This window comes from Dipodomys spectabilis, unplaced genomic scaffold (assembly GCF_019054845.1).
Source record: "Dipodomys spectabilis isolate Male_0828 unplaced genomic scaffold, ASM1905484v1 ptg000119l, whole genome shotgun sequence".
Taxonomy (NCBI): Eukaryota; Metazoa; Chordata; class Mammalia; order Rodentia; family Heteromyidae; genus Dipodomys; species Dipodomys spectabilis.
The window spans coordinates 1,611,800-1,633,091 of record NW_024870796.1 but is presented as its reverse complement, the minus strand read 5'-3'; the positions used below and the strand labels follow the sequence as shown (position 1 = coordinate 1,633,091).

The window sequence follows — 21,292 nt, the reverse complement described above, 5'->3', positions numbered from 1 at the left end:
TGTATGTAAGTCAATGCATATTATGGAAGTCCTGATGTGGAATTGTCTTGTGATATGTCATGTAAAAGTGCTGAGCTGCTAACCTCCATAGGCACAGTAATGGGGGTGCTCTACCTGTGGCCAGCAGGAGTAGGGCTGTTACTTTTTCTGTTTCTGTGCTTTTTCACAATGTTTACAGTTGATGTGCATATATTGTGACCAGAAGAGGGCTGCTCAGGTGCTCGTGGTTGGCGGGAGAATCCAGAAAACACAACACTCAGGGATCCCCCCCGCTCTTCTCTCTACTCTGTACTTTCTCCTCTTTCCTTTTGGGAAGTAGCCCCAATCCTCCCGAGGTTGCTGCTGAAATTTACTAAGCCACAAACCAAAGCACCAACTCCCAACCTAAAACCTGAACAAAATGTTTTCCTAAAATCGATCATTCACATTCTCAAAGTTGTTTTCCTTTCCAAAATCTATAAATACATATTAAGTAGATTAGAATTTCTTATCCTTTCCTGCTTTCCAGTGTGTGTGTGTGTGTGTGTGTGTGTGTGTGTGTGTGTGTGTGTGTGTGTGTGCCAGTCCTGGGGCTTGAACTCAGGGCCTGGGCACTATCTCTGAGCATTTGTGCTCAAGGCTAGTGCTCTATCACTTGAGCCACAGCTCTACTTCTGTCCTTTTGCTGGTTAATTGGACATAAGAATCTTGCAGGCTTTCCAGCCCAGGTTGGCTTTGAATTGTGATTCTTAGATCTCAGCTTTTTGAGTAGATGGGATTACAGACATGAGCTACCAGAACCAGGAAAGCTCTTATTAAAAAAAAAATTATTTTGGGGCTGGGAAGGTGGCTCAGTGGTAAAGCACTTGCCTTGCATGCATGAGGCCCTGGGTTCGATTCCTCAGCACCACATAAGCTAAAAGAAAAAAGCCGGAAGTGGTGCTGTGGCTCAAGTGGTAGAGTGCTAGCCTTGAGCTGAAGAGCTGAGGGACAGCACCAGGCCCAGAGTTCAGGCCCGACAACCGGACCAAAAAAAAAATTTTTTTTGGCTGGGCATCAGTGGCTCATGCTTGTAATCCTAGCTACTCAGGAGGCTGAGATCTGAAGAGCACGGTTCAAAGCCAGCCTGGGCAGGAAAGTCTGTGAGACTCTTATTTCCAGTTAACCACTAGAAAACTGGAAGTGGTGTTGTGGCTCAAGAGGTAGAGTGCTTGCCTCGAGCTGAAGAGCTCAGAGGGACAGTGGCCAGGCCCAGAGTTCAGGCCCCATGACCGGAAAAAAAATTATTTTGAGATCTCGAGGCTCTATAGTTCAGTGGTGAAGGGCTTGCCTAGCATGCATGGAATTCTGGGTTTCATTCCCAGCACCATAAAAAGTCCACTTTTTCTTATTTTTTTTTTTTAATTTCTGGGTAGTTCTTTCTTCTTAACAGAACAATTTCCATAAACAGCCAACATCCTTTGGAATGTCCAGAGCTAGAGAAGCCACTGGGTCAGTGGCTTACTTTTGCCATTCTTGCAGGGTGAAGGAAGATCATGGCTACCCTTTTCATTTCTTACTTTTTTTTCTTTTTCTCTTTGGTGTAGGTACTGGGGCTTGAATTGAGGGTCTCACACTCTCACTTAACTTTTTGGCTCAAGGCTGGTGCTCTGCCACTTGAACCACAGCCTCAGGTAAGAGTCTCACAGACTCTTTTTGTCTGGGTTTGGCTTTGAACCTTGATCCTCAGATCTCAGCCTCCTGAGTAGCTAGGATTACAGGTGTGAAGCCACTGGCACCTGGCTTTTGTACTTCATCTGATTTCACCCAGAACCAGACATTTCTGGTCTGAGAGAAAGGCTGCCTGCTGCTGGGTTTCATGCAGGGTTGCTCTCAGCAGGAGGTTCATGGAGAGTGGTCCGTGCCCCAAGTTTCCACAAAGTCTTGGAAGGCTGGGTTTGTGACCCACTCTGTGTTTTAGCTGTCACCCCCTCTGTCTCTTTTAGTCCCAGTTCCAATGCTGTGCAGGAAGCCTTCAGTACCTCATCAGCACCGCAAGGCTCAGAGAGGGTGAGTCACCCCACTACGAGACCACAGGATAATACCCCTCATGTGATGGTCCTGCCACTCTCCCTTCTGCTGGCCTCACCCCTGCTCTTGGGACCGCTAGGTATTACTGTGATGGTCCTTAATTCTGCAGGACTCGGTGGTGGCAGGGTCCCTTTCCTTCTTGCCTTCGATACGATACATGTCCTGAGGGAGGACGTGTATTCCACGCGGAAGCTGAATTCTGGCAACACAATAAAACACCTTCAAGGGGTAAGGACACACTGGAACCAGCCAGAGTCCAGGTCCTGATGATGCAGCGGGTGGGGGTAGGAAAGAGCGCATGAACCAGGATGTACCCAACAGCCAGAGGCTTATGCACTAGGCTGGAAGAAGAGAGACGCTTTCTAGAAGCTTCTTTGCTTTGCCTACAGAGCAGCCCTGGGCATCTGCAGGATGAATGGAGCTTATGCTATTTCCTTTCATAGAGGTGAGCTACTTCTGGTGAGAGGAGGAAGTGGCGTGGGGGGGGGGAGGGGGAGAGGAGGAGCGGATCGATAGTTCAGTCATGGAGGCTCAGAGGCAAAGAATATCAGCTCAAGAGGACAAGACAAGTAGAGCAAAAAATAAAAATAAATGACAAATTACCGGGTAGCCATCTCGTCCCGATTGCCCCTGTGGTAATTAATAGGTCATTAATAATCAAGCCTTCAACAGAGAACCATATGGTAACACTTAGACCTTGGTCGGGGCCTGCACCCCTGCACCCACCCACCCCCACCATGCCCTGCGTGGTTGTGTGATGGATCCAGGGCTGTGGGCCTTCGTCAGGGCCACCAGGTCATACACTGCGGGTCACCAGAAGGCTTTTGGGGGGGCATATAGCAGGAGGTAAAAATGCTGCTTAAAAATAGGGGGCTGGAGAAGGTACTGGATCCTCCTACCTGGCTCCCATGGGTTGGGGAAACCTGGGAAAGTGCACCTTGGAGACAGAGGGATGAGACATCCATTGTTCCTGGCGGCTTGTCTATCTCCACACCCAGGCCAGGCTTGCTCGGAGCAGTGATGGCCTCTGCCAGCATCCTATATACATGGATCGACCTCCCCCCTCCATGTCCTTGCTATTACAACTGGGGAGTTTCTAAACTGTACCCATTAATCTATTATTATTATTATTATTATTTTGTGCTAGCATTGGAACCTGAACTCAGAGCCTGGTCCCTGTCCCTAAGCTTTTTTTCCACTCAAAGCTAGCACTCCACCACTTGAGCCACACCTCCACTTCTAACATTTTGGTGGTTAATTGGAGGTAAGCATCTCACGGCCTTTCCTATCTGGGCTAGATTTGAACTACAGTCCTCAGGTCTCAACCTCCTGAATCACTAGGATTATCGGTGGCTCATGCCACAGGTGCCTGACTCTATTTAACAGTTAAACAAGTTAGGAAAAATAAAAACCACTGCCCTGTCCTCTGAACTGTCCTGGCTCGGTAGAATGGCCAGGAATGACTTTGCAAGAAATACTGCTGTGGCTGATATATCTCCTTATTTTAGTTGGCTTGATTTTTTTTTTTTTTGGCTCAAAGTCAGGCTACATGCATGCTACATGCCCAGAATCTAAAGAGTGTTGATCGGGAAATGAATCATGGTGAATGGAATGGAAGTCAGAAAACAACCAATAAAACCTCACAGCTCATCTGCAAAGAATGCCTTTGGAAGGTGCCTTTTGGCTCAAGTTGAGTTGTCAATGTATTTCTTGAATGGATTCATCGGGATTTATTGGGGCTCTGAAAAACTGCCAAGAAGAATCAAAGGCAGACAGACCCATCCTGTGCCCTGGAGAACACAGATTCCCTAGGTCCTGGGATCCCCTGAATTTGAAGCTGTCCATGGCTAGTCAGGGAAGTTCAAGGGAGTTCTCTAACTCCTTCTCCGCCCCCGCCCCCCGGCTTTTTTTTTTTGTCAGTTGTGGGGCTTGAACTCAGGGCCAGGCCTGGGTGCTGCCCCTGAGCTTTTCTGCTCAAGCTTAGTGTTCTACCACTTTGAGCCACAGCTCTACTTCCAGTTTTCTGGTGATTAGTTGGAAATAAGTCTCAGGGATGTTTCTGCCTGGGCTGGCTATGAAGGGTCATCCTCAGATCTCAGCCTCCTGAGTAGCTAGGATTACAAGTGTGAGTCACTGGCCCCCAGCTCCTAACTCTCTTCTTAATGCAGTGACATTTTTCCTTCAGGTGGTATCTGAACAACTCCGCTAGCCAACTAGGTTCAAGAGGCCTCAGCTAGGAGTGAAATATCTTGACAGAGAAAGAAAAAGGAACTGCAGGATCTAGTGCTCAAGCTTAATTTACTCTGGGAACCCCCCTGCCTGACTCCACAGTCTTTTCTGAGAGAAAAAAGCATTTAAAAATATCAATGGCTACAGAGAATTTCCAAAATATGGGCTGATGCTGGGGTTTCTAGAGAGCTTCAGTTGAGCCAAAGAGGAATGCAGCCAGGCTTGTGCCAGCTCTTTTGAAAGGAATTGGTCCAGGATGTTTTAGTGAACAAGTCAAGCCCGGGGAAATTCTATGCTTGCACTCATCTACCAATTAAAAATAATACAACCCTGTCTGGAGTGGATTTTAGTTTATTTTTTTTGGTAACAGTACTGGGGCTTGAACTCAGGGGCTTAGGGTCTTAGCTTTTTTTTGTTCAAGGCTGGTGCTCTACCACTTGAGCCACACTCCCCCACTTCTGGCTTTTTTTTGCTGATTACTCAAAGAATCTCACAGACTTTTCTGCCCTGGCTGGCTTCAAATGGTGGTCCTCAGATCTCAACCTCCTGAGTAGCTCGGATTACAGGCGTGAGCCACTAGCACCCTGCATGGGTTAAATTTGTTTTTTTTTTTTTTTTATTTAAAAGGCCCACCCATCAAAAATTATTTTCATGGGGAGTATTATGGAGATAAACAAAAAGTCAAGTAAACGTCTTATCTTTCAGGAACAAGACACCAAGTCCAGGATACTTACAGGAGGACCTGCAAAACACAAGCAGAGAGGCCACCATCAGCAATAGAAGGCAGAGAGAATCCCTTTGTCAGCCCGTGGCCACCTCTTCTCATATGGGGTCACAGTTGTTTTCTGAAAATGCCCCCTAACCCCGCAAACAAGTGCAAGCTCCAAAGCCTAGTCTGCAGACCAGAAGGGGGCACTTTAGCCCTTGGGGGGGGGTAAAAAATGCCCCCTAACCCCGCAAACAAGTGCAAGCTCCAAAGCCTAGTCTGCAGACCAGAAGGGGGCACCTTAGCCCTTGGGGGGGGGGTCTGGATGGCCATGTGGTTGGAGATGACAGTCCCCAAATGTACTGCTCTCTGGTTGGTGCTTGTTCTTGCTGGTTCCTGGTGACCTGAGCAAAGAAATCAGACCTTGTACTTGCTTGAGTAACAAGTTGTGGTGTATGGGTCAGCTCATTTCTCCTAGAAAGAGACATAGGGGAACTCCTTTGGGTTTGAACCTCAATCCTCAGTTCTCAGCCTCCTCGAGAGCTGGGATTACAGGTGTGTGCTACTATGACCCTCTATCACATTTACATTGTATTAGGTATTCTAAGTCATCTAAAGACGAGTGAACGTATCCAGAAGGCTCAGGTTATATGTAAACAGGACACCATTTTTACATAAGGGTCTTGAGCATCTGTGAGTTTGGTGTTCATAAGGAGAACCAGTGCCCCGTGGATGCCACAGGATGGCATTCTCCACTAAGGCGGGCATGTGCCAAACCACATCACTCATCTGAAAGCTTACTTGGCAGAGTGAGACCACCCTCCACAGGAACTTGGGAAAGGAGTCTTTGTGGGTAGCCAGCTGTGAGCCCGGAGTGGAGCACTGAGGGGTGAGAAGCAGAACCCAGGAGTGAGTCTGAGAGGGAAGAGAGGGACGCGGAGAGAAACCATAGCTGGGGGAAGTCCAGAAAACCCCAGGTACAGAACAAGGGGCCCAGGCTGAGTCCTGAGTGGGAAGAAAATGAATGGCCTTGGGAAGGGAGCGGAGGCACAAAGATGGAGGAGGAGTGAGCAGAGCCCGCACGGGGCCAGCTTTTCATGCTCTGGTCCGGGTAGGGACGGTTTGACCGCAAGGACAGCAGAGGCCACTGGTGGCTTCTGGGTGGCAGAGGGGCCGGAGGGGAGCCACAGTGAACTGGAGATGGCCTGCAGGTGTCCTGTGCAGGTGCTGACAGAGGGGGCGAGGGTGGTGATGGGAAGGGACCTGTGTCAGAGAGGGGAGACAGCTTCTGATTGGTTGAGCGGCGGGTGGGCTGTTTACAGGAAGGAGAGAGATTGCAAAGATGTCTGACTTGAAAAGTTGATACCCAAGAATAGTGACATGGGGGGGGGGCTGCCTTTCCCCTGAGCTCATACGTCAGATAGGGTGTGGGCAGCGTGGATACGCTGGGGTGTCTGTCTTACAAAGAAAGCAAAAGCCAATGGGCAGATGCACTGTTGCCTGTCATCTGGGAGTGTGGTTGAGGTTCTGAGAGTCCAGGAGAGTTGACTTCCAATAAAGTAGGATGTAGGAGCCCGGCATAATGGCTCACAGCTGTCATCCTAGCTACTCATGAGGCTGAGATCTGAGGATGGCAATCTGAAGTGAGCCTGGGCAGAAACCATCTGTGAGGTGACTCTACTTTACCAGCAAAAATCCGGAAGTGGAACTACGGTTCAAGTGGTAAAGCACTGACCTTGAGCAAAAAGCCAAGCCAGAGCTCAAGGCCCTGAGTTCAAGTCCCAGTACTGGTACACACGTCAAACAGTAGGATGTGAGGCCTATGAGCCATGAGCCATGATGGAGGGGGTGTGTGGGGCTGGTGCGTGGTGAGTGATGGGTAATTTTTTTTTGGGGGGGACAGGGTGTGTGTGGGGGGTTGGCTCAGTCAGGGAGGAGCACTGCTGAATGAGATTGAGGGGTGACAGGAGTATTAAGTACCGCAATGTATTTTCAAGCTGGAGGGGGCAAGGGGTAAGGTGGTGGGGGTCCAAGGATATGGACTTTCAGGGCCACTCCCATTTCATTGAGTGGAGCCCCCCATATCCTCAGATGGTTCCATTTATCTCCCAGTCATCTGGCTCTTATTTAATGGTTCCCACATTCCAGCCTTGGGACACATGTTTGAAAGATGTGTGCAGAAGAGCTAGGTGCAAAACACACTTGTGGCGGGGGGGGGGGGGGGGGGGGGGGGAACGTCCCTGTGGCTGGCTGGGGACCCTGAGCAGCCTCGCTTTCTGAGCAGGAATGCCCGGATGGCCTGACCCGTATCCCCTTCTTCCACTTCCAAACTGGGAGCTGAGCCCACTGGCACCTCAAGGGAAGGAGATGGGAGTGGAGCTGCGGGCTCGAAGCTCACCAATGAGCAGAGGAGGGTGGACCCCTCTGAGAGGCCACGCCCATGCCCAGCCCTAGTGTTGCCCAAAGGAAGCCAGATAGGAAGAGTGGATCTCACAGCTGGGCCTTGGGGCCCAGTTCACAGCTCCACACCTTCAGTCTTGGCCATGTCTGTCACCTGCTTCACCCAAGGATGGGACAGGCCCTCCGCCCCTCCCACTCAGCCAGGTGAGGACCCCACACAGCCCAGGCTCCACCCTCCACCCCATCCCCACCACTTGAATCTTCAGTGGTGTGTCTCAGGGCAGACTGGGCCAAAGGCTTTGAATCCAAGTTTGCAGGTTGAGCATGACTATACCCCACTATTTTCTGGACTCCACTTCTGGGGACGGGAGAGTCAGTGTCAACTCTCTCAAGGTCTTCTGTTGCTTTAAGATTTTTCTCTTTGATTCTCAGCATTTTACTAAGAATTATCTTTGCATTTATCCTATATGAAGCTTCTTGGATATTATTATTATTATTATTATTATTTGTGTGTACCATCCTGGGGCTTAAACCCAGGGCCTGGGTGCTATTCTGAACCTTATTGCTGAAGGCTAGCACTTTACCATCCGAGACACAGCTCTGCTTCTGGTTTTCTGGTGGTTAATAGGACTTTTCTGCACAGGCTGGCTTTGAACCTTGATCCTCAGATCTTAGCTTCAGGAATAGCTAGGATTACAGGTGATTGGCTCATTTACATTTCATTGAACTTGTGTTTTCCTATTCATTTTAGGATCAAAATATCAAGTTCTTCAAAAAAATCCATCTGAGCTTTGGGAATGGGTTGCATGGAGTATGTAGACCTGTGGAATACTGCCATAATCACGCTGTACTCATCCATGAAAATGGGATGCTCTACTGCTTATGCCTTCATTACATATTTCCAATTTTTTTTTTTTAAATCGGGCTTGAATTCAGGGCCTGGGCGCTGTCCCTGGTCTCTTTGTGCTCAAGGATAGCCCTCTACCACTTGAGCCACAGAGCCATTTCTGGCTTTTGAATGGTTAATTGGAGATAAGAGTCTCAGGGACTTTTCTGCCCAGGCTGGCTTCAAACTGTAATCCTCACATCTCAGCCTCTTGAGTAGCTAGGGTTACAGGTGTGAGCCACCAGCTCCTGGCTTGTTTCATGGTTTTTAGTGTACAAATCTTCCACTTCTCTTGTAAAATTGATTCCAAAGGATTTTATTCTTTTTTTTTTTTTTTTTTTTTCTGCCACTCTAGGGGCTTGAACTCAGGGCTGGGGCACTGGGCACTGTCCCTGAGATTCTTTTTTTTGTCAGTCGGGGGGTCTGAACTCTGGGCCTGGGTGCTGTCCCTCATCTCTTCAGTTCAAGGAGAGCGCTCTACCACTTGAGCCACAGTGCCACTTCTGGCTTTTTCTGTTTATGTGGAAACAGAACCCAGGACTTCATGGGTGCTAGGCAAGAACTTTACCACTAAGCCACTTTCCCAGACCCAAAGCATTTTCCTCTCCTCCTCCTTCCTTCCTCCTCCTCCTCCTCCTTCTTCATATTTTTCTTTTTTTTCTTTTTGGCCAGTCCTGGGGCTTGAACTCAGGACCTGGGCATTGTCTCTGAGCTTCTTTTGCTCAAGGCTAACGCTCTACCACCTGAGCCACTGCCCCACTTCCAGTCTTTTCTGTGTATGTGGTACTGAGCAATTGAACCCAGGGCTTCATGCATGCTAGGCAAGCACTCTACCATTGAGCTACCTTCTCAGCCCTTCTTCATATTCTTTGCAAGTAGAACTATTTTCCTTATTTTATTTTTGGTTTTTAATTAAAAAATCAAACCCATTGCATTTGAATTCTTTTTGGTGCTGGTCCTGGGGCTTGAACTCATGGCCGGGGCTCTGTCCCTTCACTTTTCTGCTCAAGGCTTGTGCTTATGCTCTACCACTTGAGCCACAGCTGGTTCATTGGAGATAAGAGTCTCATGGACTTTCTACCTGGGCTGGCTTTAAATCACAATCTCCAGCTCTCAGCCTCCTGGGTAGCTGAGATTACAGGTGTGAGCCACTGGTACCCAGCTGAGATCAACTTTATGTTCTGCCCGTGTCCTTCGCTTGTATGAATGAATATCACTATCTCTGGTTCTAGCATGTTGTCCCAGATGATAAGCTTTCATCATCATTATTATTATTATTTTTGAAGTACTGTGGTTTGAACTCAGGGCCTCATGCTTGCTAGGTAGCCACTTGAGCTGCATTCCAGGACCTTGACTCCTTCCCTACCACCCCACAGTCTAATGTTTTTGCCTAGGGCATCCCGGATCATTGTCTCCTACCTAAGCCTTCTGTGTAGCTGGGATCACAGGTGTGTGCTGCCACACCTGGCTTGCTGATTGAGCTGCGGTCTTGATCACTTTTTGCCTGGGCCTCCCATTGTAAACCACTGGCCTCATCCTCTCAAGTGTTGGAATTAAAAGCATGCACCACCATGTGTGGCTCCTGTCTTTTTGTGCTGTTCCTGGTGCTTGAACCAGGGCCTGAGCATTTGTCTCTGAGCTTTTTTTTTTTGTTCAAAGCTAGGACTCTACCACTATCACCACACTGGCTTTTTGGTGGTTAATTGGAGATAAGAATCTCACAGACTTTCCTGCCCAGGCTGGCTTCGAACCGTGCAGATCTCAACCTCCTGAGTAGCTAGGATTACAGGCATGAGCCACTGGCACCTGGCTTCCTTTTTTTTTTTTGCATGTCTATTTAGATCTATTGCTCATTTTCTAGTGAGTTTTCAAGTAGCCTATTTATATCATGCTTTGCCTTTGAAAACAGGAGTATGCATTCCTCAACTCATTCCAAAAAAGAGGTCAGCAAGCGTACAGTAAAAGGCAAGGAAATTTTTTTTTTTTTTTTTTTTTTACCAGGATAGAGAATAAGAACTGACGGATGATGACCCAGGTATGCGGAGAGGGGAGGGCAGGAGGATCCACACTCATCTACACGAAAGGGAACTCTAGCAGCTCAGCCAGACAGCCTTCAGCTTCTGGAAGTCTGGACGATTGGGGGACATAAAGCCTGGGTAGTTTCTCAGAGAGCTGCTGTGTGAGGAACACACGCTGTACTGCACAGGGAGTTGGCAGCCCAGCCCCAGGAACTGACCCACTGCACCAGCCTTCCCAGTCGAGCCAAGGAACTCAGTAAATCTGGGACTCACCAGGATCACCTCTTCTTCCAGGCTTCCCGCGCCGTCCAGGGACGCCTAGACAGGGAAAACAAGATGGACTGGTTGAGAAGGGGGAGTAGGGGCTTGGGCACAGCCCACCGATCCGTACCTGCCTGCCTGAGGCTGCCCCCTGCTGGTGGAGGGGAGATGAGGACCTCAGACTTTGCAGGTCTCCTCCCTGTCTTTCACCTCTCTCTCCCCCATTGTGTTAGGAGGCATCTGTTTGCATATTCATCCCCAAACCTCCCCCCTCCCCTCCCCCCCACCCCATTTACTCCTGGGATACATTATTTTTTTTGGGTGGGATTTGAACTCAAGGCCTTGCCGAGCAAACACTACTGCTTGGTCCTTGCCTCCAACCCTTTGGGTTTTAGTTTGGTTTTTGAGATAGGGTCTTACTCTTTCGCGTGGGCTAGGCTTGGACTGTGTGTGATCTTCCTATTTCCACCTGCTGGGTAGCTGGGATTATAGGCGTGTGCCACCATGCTTGGCTTACAACAGGGACATTCTTGACTCAGAAGAGTTTGAAGCAGAGAAAGTTATAGACATAGCACACTGAGGCCAAGAGTGGGAGTTTTACAGCAAAGTTTGATGCAGACACTATGGTGTCTTAAATGCTTTCAACTGGGCAACGTGTACCATGCCACGTACCATCTACCATCCTCTACTGCTGGCTGGAACCATCAGTTCCTCCTTCCCATTGTCCCTGGAAGCTGCTTTATTGTCAACTAGGGGCACACACACTGGTGCCTTCTCTGACATTCCAGCTACACATTTTATGCCTTTCTGAATGTATGACATTCATCCTGTCACCTCTGCCACTAGCCTGGCACCAGGGTCTGTCCTGAGACCCACATGTTCTGGACGCTGAAGGAGGAGACACTGTGCATCATAGAATCCTGGCTAGGCTTCTGCTCCAGGTATGGAGGTCTGAGGCCTCTGCCAGCACACCCTTTCATCCTGGCATCCACAGAGCTTGCTGTGAGCATTTCTCGTGTTCCTTGTCCAGGGCCCTGTTCATCCCTCTTTGCCTAACTGTCTCTGGTTCTTCCTGCTCTCCTAGTCATATGTCGTTACCAGATTGAGTTTTGTGACATTTTCTACCTATCCACCTTGCCCGCCACAGCAGGCCAGGCTCTGGTCTGGGCCTGTGGGCACAGAGGGACAGCTTGTGACTTCCTTTGCTAAGAGCCCCTCAGGAACCCCCAAACAACCACAGAGGAGGTGCAGGAGAGTGAGCTGGGTTGGCCATGGGAAAGCCTCCTTTGTATTTTCTTTCCTCCCTCCCTCCCTCCCTCCCTCCTTCCTTCTTTGCTTGCTTTCCTTTAGTTCTTCCTTCCTTTTTCTCTCTCTTCTCTTTCTATTCTTTCCTTCTTTCTTTTTCTCTTTTTTTTCTTTTGTGTTGGTATTGGGGCTTAAACTCAGGTCCTGGGGTTTGAACTCAGGGCCTGGGTGCTGTCCTTTAGCTTTTTTCTTTTCCTCTGGGCGCTGTCCCTCAGCTCTTCAGCTCAAGGCTAACACTCTACCACTTGAGCCACAGCGCCACTTCTATTTTTTTCTGCTTATATGGTGCTGAGGAATCGAACCCAGGGCCTCAGGCATGCAAGGCAAGCGCTCTACCACTGAGCCACCTTCCCAGCCCTCCCTTAGCTTTTTTGTTCAAGGATCTACCACTTAAGCCACAGCTCCACTTTGGGTTTTTTTTTTTGCTGATGAATCAAAGATAAGAGTCATGGACTTTCCTTTCCCAGGCTGGCTTTGAATATGATCTTCAGATCTCAGTCTCCCAAGTAGCAAGGATTATAGGTGTGAGCCGCTGGTGCCCAACTTTCTTCCTGTTGTTGAGTGAGGGGGTAGGCCCCCTGGATGTGGAAACAGGAGCTCCATCAAGATCACGCAACCCTCCATCCCCAACTCACCCCAGTCCCCAGTAATATCTAGTCTGCTCTCTATGAATCTGTTCTTTCTGACTGACTTATATCTCCGACGGACTTATATCCCTGACTCTAATGTCTTCAGGGTTCATCTCTATTGTAGCAGGCATCAGAATTTCATCCCTTTTCCATGACTGAATACTATTCTGCTGCACGGATGTGATGCCCTTTGGTTGCCCATTGGTCTGGTGGCACAAACCCCGGTGCAGTGTAGGGCTGGTTGGGGATGGGCCGACAACTGGGTGAACTGGGCCCCCAGTGGGACAAGTGAACAGGCCCTCCAGAGGTCATGGTAAAAGCCTTTGCCATGCTACCGTCTCTATCTGCAAGATCCTAGAAGCTGGCCTCTTCCAGTGGGAGGTGACTGGGCAGGGGTTTGCAGGATGGCTGCGCAGGGTGGAGGATGTGAGGTGGGGCGGGGGGGGGGGTCTAGGGCAGCTGGGAGGGATGTCTGCAACCAGGGTTGTGGCTTGTCTAGCTGGGAGGGGTTTCAGGGTCCTGTAAGCCCAACTTGGTCCTCACCAGGTCTGGCGTTCTGGAGACTAGCGCCCTCTAGGGCCTGTCTGGTGCTTGCTCACTGGTGGATGCTCAGAGAACCCCAAATGGACCTGAGATTTTTGTCCTAACTTGGCACACAGATTCCCACTCTTATGCGAGACCTACAGTGCTCTTGCTCCAGGGAGCAAGTCGCTGATACTTTGGGGTTCTACTCCAGAGCTCTCTGGAAATCTTCAGAGGGGGTGCTGGGATGCTACTAGTAGTTAGGAATATGGCTGCATGATGGCTCTGTCCTGTGCTGTGCACTGTGCTGAGACTTTTCTGCTGTCGAAGCCTCTGATCTACTCATTGTCCTGTCATGGAGGTCACAGGAACCCTGACACAGGGGGAAAGCCCAGTCCCAAGGGACACAGCTGGCGGGTGGCAGGGCTGGGATTCAAGCCCAGCTGCATCCGATTCTGAAGCACTTGCTGCTAATCTTTTAGAGACAAGGCTATGGGAGGGGCGGGGGTGGTTGCCTGGGGCCCTTCGTTCTACTCAGGCTCCATCAGCAGGCCCAGATCACCAGACATCCCCAGACACACACACACACACACACACACACACACACGCACACACACGCACGCACACACACACACGCACACACACACACTTCCCTTCCTGGCCTGTGCAGCTCTGGGCTGGGAAACACACTGAAAATCCCTTTCCCCCTTCTCCTTCCCTTCCCGTTCATTCCCTCCTCCTTTCCTTCCCTCCCTTCCTTCTAACTTCCTTCCTTCCTTCCTTCCTTCCTTCCTTCCTTCCTTCCTTCCTTCCTTCCTTCCTTCCTTCCTTCCATCCTTCCTTCCCTTCTCTTCTCCTTCTCTCCCTTTCTTCTTCCATTTCTCCCTCCCTCCCTCCTTCCCTTTTCTTTTTCTTTTTGTAAGTTATGGGGCCTGAACTCTGGGTCTGGGCGCTGTCCCTCAGCTCTTCAGCTCAAGGCTAGCACTCTACTACTTGAGCCACGGCACTACTTCCGGCTTTTTCTGCTTATGTAGTGCTGAGGAATCGAACCCAGGGCCTCATGCATGCAAGGCAAGCACTCTACCACTGAGCCACCTTCCCAGCCCCCTCCTTCCCTTTTCAAATACTATTTTCTTTCTTACAAACTATTTTGAGTTCATGATATCACGGTGCCACATTGCCTTGTGTGTGCTTAGGGAGGCTGGAGTCTGGGCTGTGCATTTACAAGCCCCAGGGACACTGGCTTCTAGTTCGTGGTGGTACTAGGGTTTGAACTCAGGCTCTCATTTTGCTGAGCAGAAACTCTATGACTTCAACTAGTTCACCAGCCATTTTTGTTGTGCTGATTGTTTTCTAAATAGGGTCTTCATTTATGCCCAAGTTAGCCTGGACTGTGATGCTCTTATTTGTACTTCCCTTTGTTGCTAGGGTGACAGGTGTGAACCACAGAATCCTGTTATTGGTTGACATGGAATTTTGCAAACTTTGATGCCTAGGCCGACCTTGAATTGTGATCTCCTGATCTTTGCTTCCAAAGTAGCTAGGATTACAGGCTTGAGCCACCATGCCCGGCCGGCCCCATGTTCTTAAGTTGTCCACATTTATTTTGCCTCCTGCAACTGCAGCAGGGTGTGCCTGGTGAGCATGTCCCCTCATGTCCTTGCAGAAGCCTAGATATCACCAGCTTTTTCTACCAAGGAGAACAGCATGGCTCCCAGCCTAGGAGCCTGTCTGAGAGGATCTGATTCTCTGTCCTGCTTTGAGACTGGCAGAGTGGGTGGTGTGTGTGGGGGGAAGAGCCACTCAACAAGGTAGTGGCCTAAAGTTCTCACCTCGCTCCTATTTCTTCCGCCCAATCTTGTTGTGAACAACTTCACCACTTACTCAATACTCCAGGTGGGGGGAACTTGGGTAGATGTGTCACAGCCATGATCACTGACCACCTCCAAATGCAAACTGTCCCTTGTCTAACCCAGACCCTGGCTAGCATCTGATTTGTGTGACCCGTGACCTGCAGTAACCCCTGGCATGGCACAGCCACTATCATTGTTCTTGTTTTTGCAGATGGAGAGTGGTGGCAACAAGGGAATAACTAACACGCTCCAACACACTCCCAAAGTAACTAGCCTCCAAAAATGGCCACCAGACCTTGTTGGCCTCTGTCCATCCCCATCAGGCCCAGTACCGGCTCATCTCCATGGCAGCATTGGTTCTGGCTCCTTTTTTCCCCTGTTGGTCATGAGGCTTGAACTCAGGGCTTGGGAGCTGTCCCTGAGCTCTCTTGGCTCAAAGCTAACATTCTACCACTTTGAGCCACAGCTCCACTTCTGGTTTTCTGGTGGTTAATTGGCCATAAGAGTTTCATGTAGCCTGGTGCCAGTGGCTCATGTCAGTAATCCTGGCTACTCAGGAGGCAGAGATCTGAGGACTGCGGTTCAAAGCCAGCTCAGGCAGGACAGTCAGTGAGACTCTTATCTCCAATTAATCACTAGAAAACTGGAAGTGGTGCCGTGGCTCAAGTGGTAGAGTGCTAGCCTTGAGACAGCATTCAGGCCCAGAGTTCAAGCTCCACATCTGACAACAACAACAACAAAAAAGAAGAGTTTCATGCCCTGGGTAGCTTTGAACTGTGATCCTCTGATCTCAGCCTCCTGAGTAGCAAGGATTACAGGTGTGAACCACTCGAGCCTGGCCTATAATTTATCTTTTGTCCAATCACCTGGGGTCTGGATGTACTCTGAACTGTTTCACTCATACCTCTGACATCCTTCCTATTTTAACTTAATTTAAAAATGTATTTTATTTATTCAATGACTGATTGTGCCAGTCCTGAGACTTAAATTTAGGGCCTGGATACTGTCCCATAGCTATTTTGCTCAAGGTTCTCCCTGTACCACCTGAGCTACACTTCTACTTCTGGCTTTTTGCTAGTTAGTTCAATTCTCATGGACTTTCCTGCCCGAAATGCCTTTAAATCACGATCCTCAGATTTCAGCCTCCTGAGTAGTTAGGATTACAGGCATGAGCCACCAGTGCCTGGCTTATTTATTTATTTAATTTTAAGAATCTCACTATCTAGCCCGGGCTGGCTTGGTACTTGTTATGGAGTCCAGGCTGGCTTTGACCCACAATTCTCCTGCTTTAGCCTCCTGAGTGCTGGGATACAGGTGTGTAGCAACTATCCTGGACTCTTTCCCATTTCTTGGCAAGAATACTATTCATCCTTCAAGACCCAGAGAGAGCATGGAGTTGTACCCTGGCCCTCCAGGTGCTCTCTTGGGTGCTATTTATTTACTGTACGTACTTAGTGTGTTGAGGTGGAGTTTGCTTCCCTAAGTCCCACAAAGCAAGGACCGTGATGGATATACTTTGGGCCTCTGTGTGCCTGGTCTCAGTAGATGGTCACGGAGGGCTATGCAAAGAGGTTCTGGGTCTCAATCTGTTCATCTGCAGCTTGTGGCCAGGCTTGACTTTGCTGGGCCCTGGCAAAGGAATGACCTTTGCTCCTTGCTCTTGTTTAGCACCTGTATCTGGCTCTCTTTGCCCACTGGTGGGGGGATTATTGATTTATGGAGCAGGGCAAGCTGCCAGGGTCTTTCTAGTATTAGAAACCACTTGAGTGGACCTTGATCCAGTAAACTGCTCTTAACCAGTCTCAGGGGGAGACCCTGGGACCCAGATAATTAGCAGCATGTGTGTGGAGATGGGTCTGCTTTCTTTTCCCCCAAGGATTTATGAGCAGGGGGACTTTCTCATTGACCCTGGTTTCAGGGCCAGGCTTCTTTCTGTAAGTCTGGCCGAATGCTCCATCAACAGTAAAGGGCATGCGCTCGCAGGAAGCCATGGTCGCCGCCATATGTTTCTCGTCTCACACGCATTTTTGCACTGGCTCAGGGGAAGGCAGGGATTTCTAACGGTCCCCAAACGCAGCTCCGAGGGAAGCACTTATAATTCAGCCTTCATGAAAGCCGCCACGGCTCTATCCAAATGTACTTGGAAGCAGAGATTCAAAGTTTATTTAGAAAGAACTTAAAAAAAAATAGAGTCTGAGAGACAAAGCTTGTAGATTCTTTCTCCCAGTCCTGGCTCATTGGGGCCTTGAGAGTAAATCTCAGCTCACCGACACAACACGCCGGAGTAGAGACCATGGATGTGTGAACATCAGGCCATCTGTCCACTCCGGCACCTCTGCAATTCATCACCTCCCTTCCATCTTTTGGTTTGTATTTTTGTGGTGTTGGGGCTGAACCTAGAACCTCTCACGGGCCAGAAAAGTGGTCTACCACTGAGCAACGTCCCTGGCCCTCACCCTCTCCCCATTTGTTTATCTGATAGGCTATTTCCTCCACCTCCCCCAGGCCTCGATTTCTCTACAGGATTCTTCTTCCCTCACTTTGTCATTACTGGTGCATACACTTATTCTGCCACAGAAAACTGCTCAGTATTGACTCCAGGGTGAACAGATGACTTCATTTATTCAGGCAATCATATCTCCATCTTCTCCTTGGCTTGTTAATCCACCTACCCATCCATCCAAACAAGTCACAGATCTTTGTTTATTCATTCTTTTGACTATTTGTCTGTCCATTTAACACCCACCATCCATCCAACCATCGACCATCCATCCATCCACTGAATTATTAACCTATGTCCATTTTACCATCTATCCATCCATCCACCCACCCACCCGCCAAGTCATGGTTCTTTGTTCATTCATTCTTTTGACTATCCAACTGTTCATCCATCCATCTATTCACCTAACCAGTATTCATCCAACAACCCACAATCTATCCATCCACTGACTTATTAATCTATGCTCACTCAACCTTTGACCATCCATCCATCCATTGGCCCATCCATCAATCAAATTAGCAGACTTGGTTCATTCAAGCTTTGGATCATCTATCTTCCATCTATCCATCCACCAACCTATCAATACATGAAGAAGTGCTTTATTAGGCACTGGGGAGACTTAAGTGAATATATCAGTTCCTGCCCTTGTAACCCACTCCTACCTGTCACTCTACTCTTTTTTATTTTATGCTGAAAATGGAACACAGGGCCTGGTACATGGTAGGCAAGTACTCTACCACTGAGCCACCTCTAGCTCTCTCTTAGTGACTCTTCCAGCAGCCCTTGAGGCCTGTACTAGCGTCTACATTCTGCAGAGGAAGGAACTGGGCTCAGGAAGTGGAGGAGAGGAAGACAGGAGGTAGAGCCACGTACTGCAGTTTGAGGACTGGCAGTCACTCTGTATAGCAGTTGGTCAGTCTGTGCAGCCCTATTAACTCTGTCCAGAGGCCTGTTTAGGGCAGCATCAGCCTCTGGCCTCTGAGCTCCATCTGAAGGTTTTCTGCTGTTTGGAGGTTAGGGTTCTCCCTGTACCTCATATAGTCTGCAATTGTGCCCCTGGCATAGAGCTGCACTTTGGGGAGAAGCTGAGTATTCAAAAGACAGAACATACTAAAGCTAAAATGTTTACTATCTAATTCTTGATCTGGACAATCGCTTTCTTCAGGCTAGGCAGAGCCTGGGCTACTTATTCTCTGGAGAGAGGAAAATCGAGTTTCTGGTGTGCAAGTTCTCAGGGACAGAGCGGGGCTGAGGACAGTGAAGTAAAAGTTTATACAGATCTTTCCTCCTTTCCCACGGCTCCTAGGGCACAGGCAGCTAGGCCTTTGCTTCCAGGCAAGGGATGAACAGGGTCTTCTCAGGGGTCCTGATGAAGACAAGAGAAAAGACCCAGCCAGATTGTGCTCTCATAAACCCACACTGTGAAGTCCCATCTGGGAACACAGGGCCACCACTCTACTTTTTTAGGTTTGGAAATGAGCTAAAGGTGTTAGGTATTTGAAAAAGCTTCAAAGAGAGAGGGTCGGGGAGAAGTAACTCAGAAGAGATCAGATTTTGTTGTTGTTGTTGTTGGTCATGTGGCTTGAACTTAGGGCCTGGGTGCTGTTCCTGAGCTCTTTTGCTCAAGGCTAGTGCTCCACCACTTTGAGCCATAGCTCTACTTCCAGCTTTTTCTGTGATTAATTGGAGATAAGAGTCTCATGGAGACTTTTCTGGCTGGGTTGGTTTTGAACTGCTATCCTCAGATCTCAGCTAAGAGCATCTGGCTAGAGACAGGATTTTTTTTTTTTAAAGAATAGATCTTGTAAAGAAAAAAAAAAAGTAAGAAGTAATGCTGGCATATCCATGCGACCAGATCAGGATGCTATTAGAAAGGAATGCTTACTCAAAGAGACAAACGTGCATGCTTTCTCTTATGTGCAGAAGCTAGATCTAGAATATACCAGGTCACGATAAATTATACAGGATTCTAGGCATTCACACACAATGAGACTAAAGGAAGATATTCTTAGGAGAGGAACACAAAGGTGTGATGCCCATGTGCATCTGATCATACAGAATAATATTTATCAAAATAAACTCTAGGAAATGGAAACAAGAGGTTTTTTTTCTTTGTTGCTTTGTTGCTTTCTTTTCTTTTTGTCCTGTTTGTATGTTTATCTGTCTTTGGGAGAGTAAGGGGAGGCAAAGAAATGGAGGGACAAAGGGTGAACAAATTCATCAGTGGGACTCGCTAAACACTCTGTTGAAAATGAACTATACAACTTTGGGGGGTGGGGATGGGAGAGGAAACACTTTCTCTCCCAATGTTTCCTCTCCCATCCCCACCCCCAAAAGAAATGTACTCATTACTTGACTTATGTAACTGTAACCTCTCTGCATGCCACCTTTCTAATAATAATAAAAAACAAATGAAAAAGGAATGTCTAGGGACATTGGCTTAGGATCCCTTACAAATTAAACACGTAATGGCAAGGACTAGAGTAGTACAGATGTGAGAGTTTGGAGGAGACTCTAATAAAGCAGAATAAGACACAGACTTCTTTTAGGGCACACCACGGGAGTCCTAACTTCCCATCATTTCCCATTAGGGCTGGGTGAGGACCAAGCCTTTAACTCATGGGCCTTTGGAGGACACTAAGACCCAACACAGTCGAGGGCTTGGAAGGGCCAGGTAGATCTTAAAGGTGGGCTGAAGATGGCCTGAGACAATGAAACTGAGGGTAAGGAGGAACACACACATCCTAATGGTTCTGGCCTTGGAGGGTCTTGGATCAAACTTCAGGTTGTCCAATCAACCAGCCGTGGCAGCTCAAAGCCTGTTTATCAGGCAGAACGTCTTCCTGCAAGTGGCTGCATGTCTGGCTCACTGTTCCCTGTAAGGTCCGCTCCTGGATGACAAGAAGAGTCCACCCTCCTCGCAGCAGAGTCTCCACCCAGTACCTACGTTACCTAGGCAACTGGCACACCTGGAAGAGGTCACATCTTCATCTGCTGAGGTCACATCTGAATTTGATGTGGCCACACCTTTCTCTCCACCCATGCCCTAGATATGGCCTAGCCCAGGCCCAGCTCTTTCTCTTTCCCAGGTCTTTCCCAGGCCTTTCCCAGCTGCATGGCGTGCCAACCTGGCCTGGTCCCAGCAGGTCTACTGAATAAACCTACCCCTTACCTGAATACCACGTGTGTGGTGTGGTTCTTACTCATTCACCTCTTTTTAAAAACCTAACATTCCCTACTTTCCATCCCCAATCCATCTGAAAATTTACTGCAAAATCATCTATTTCCAACGTTTGTGAAGTGAGTTTATTCCCAGGTGAAAACTACTGTATCTAATTCCTTCTGCAAAGGACCACGCCAAGATGGAAATCTGCTAGAACTGACTTTCTAACCCATCAGAGTCAACTTCTGTTTCTAAAACAACTGAAGGAAGTCCTGATTCCCACCGAGTCTGGGCCAGACGAAGCAGGCTGGCCTCCAAGCCTGTGGAGCCAGTCTCAACACAGATTCTCTGTAACCCAGGCTCCAGGTTCCCCAGCCAGCAAGATGGAAGCCTGTCCATAGACTCCTCCAAGACAGAGCCACACATCGCTGACCAGAACAGGTGGCAACAGATGTGCCCAAAGGTTCCTCCATAGGCCCGTCCTGACCTGGAGTTTACACCTCCCTTGTGATCTTCCAGGGCTATTCCAGTCCATCCACTTCTGGACACAGGATGACAGGTTACTGACAAGGGTCACTATGATCAAAGTATAGAATATGTATGTATAGAAATAGACCAAGAACCCCCTCATTGCATAATAAAGATACATTAATCACATGAAAATAAAAGGACAAAGCTATTGATACCTTGTTAATCACAGGGACCTTGGCCTGAGTGACAAAGGAGCCATTAGAAGAATGTTCTAGGAAGCCAAGTTCCAAGATGGAGTTG

The 21,292-nt window shown here is 48.6% G+C and overlaps 1 protein-coding gene across 1 annotated transcript in view; it reads right to left on the bottom strand.

The window, feature by feature from the left end:
- Positions 1 to 21,292, bottom strand: part of Col23a1 (collagen type XXIII alpha 1 chain) — a 195,672-nt gene that overhangs the window by 36,208 nt on the left and 138,172 nt on the right. Inside the window, exons 3-5 of the mRNA XM_042688925.1 lie at positions 10,562 to 10,606; positions 5,013 to 5,020; positions 2,653 to 2,679 (exon numbers count right to left, since the gene is read on the bottom strand). Coding sequence (XP_042544859.1) covers positions 2,653 to 2,679; positions 5,013 to 5,020; positions 10,562 to 10,606 — 80 coding nt within the window. The remainder of the gene's footprint in view (positions 1 to 2,652; positions 2,680 to 5,012; positions 5,021 to 10,561; positions 10,607 to 21,292) is intronic.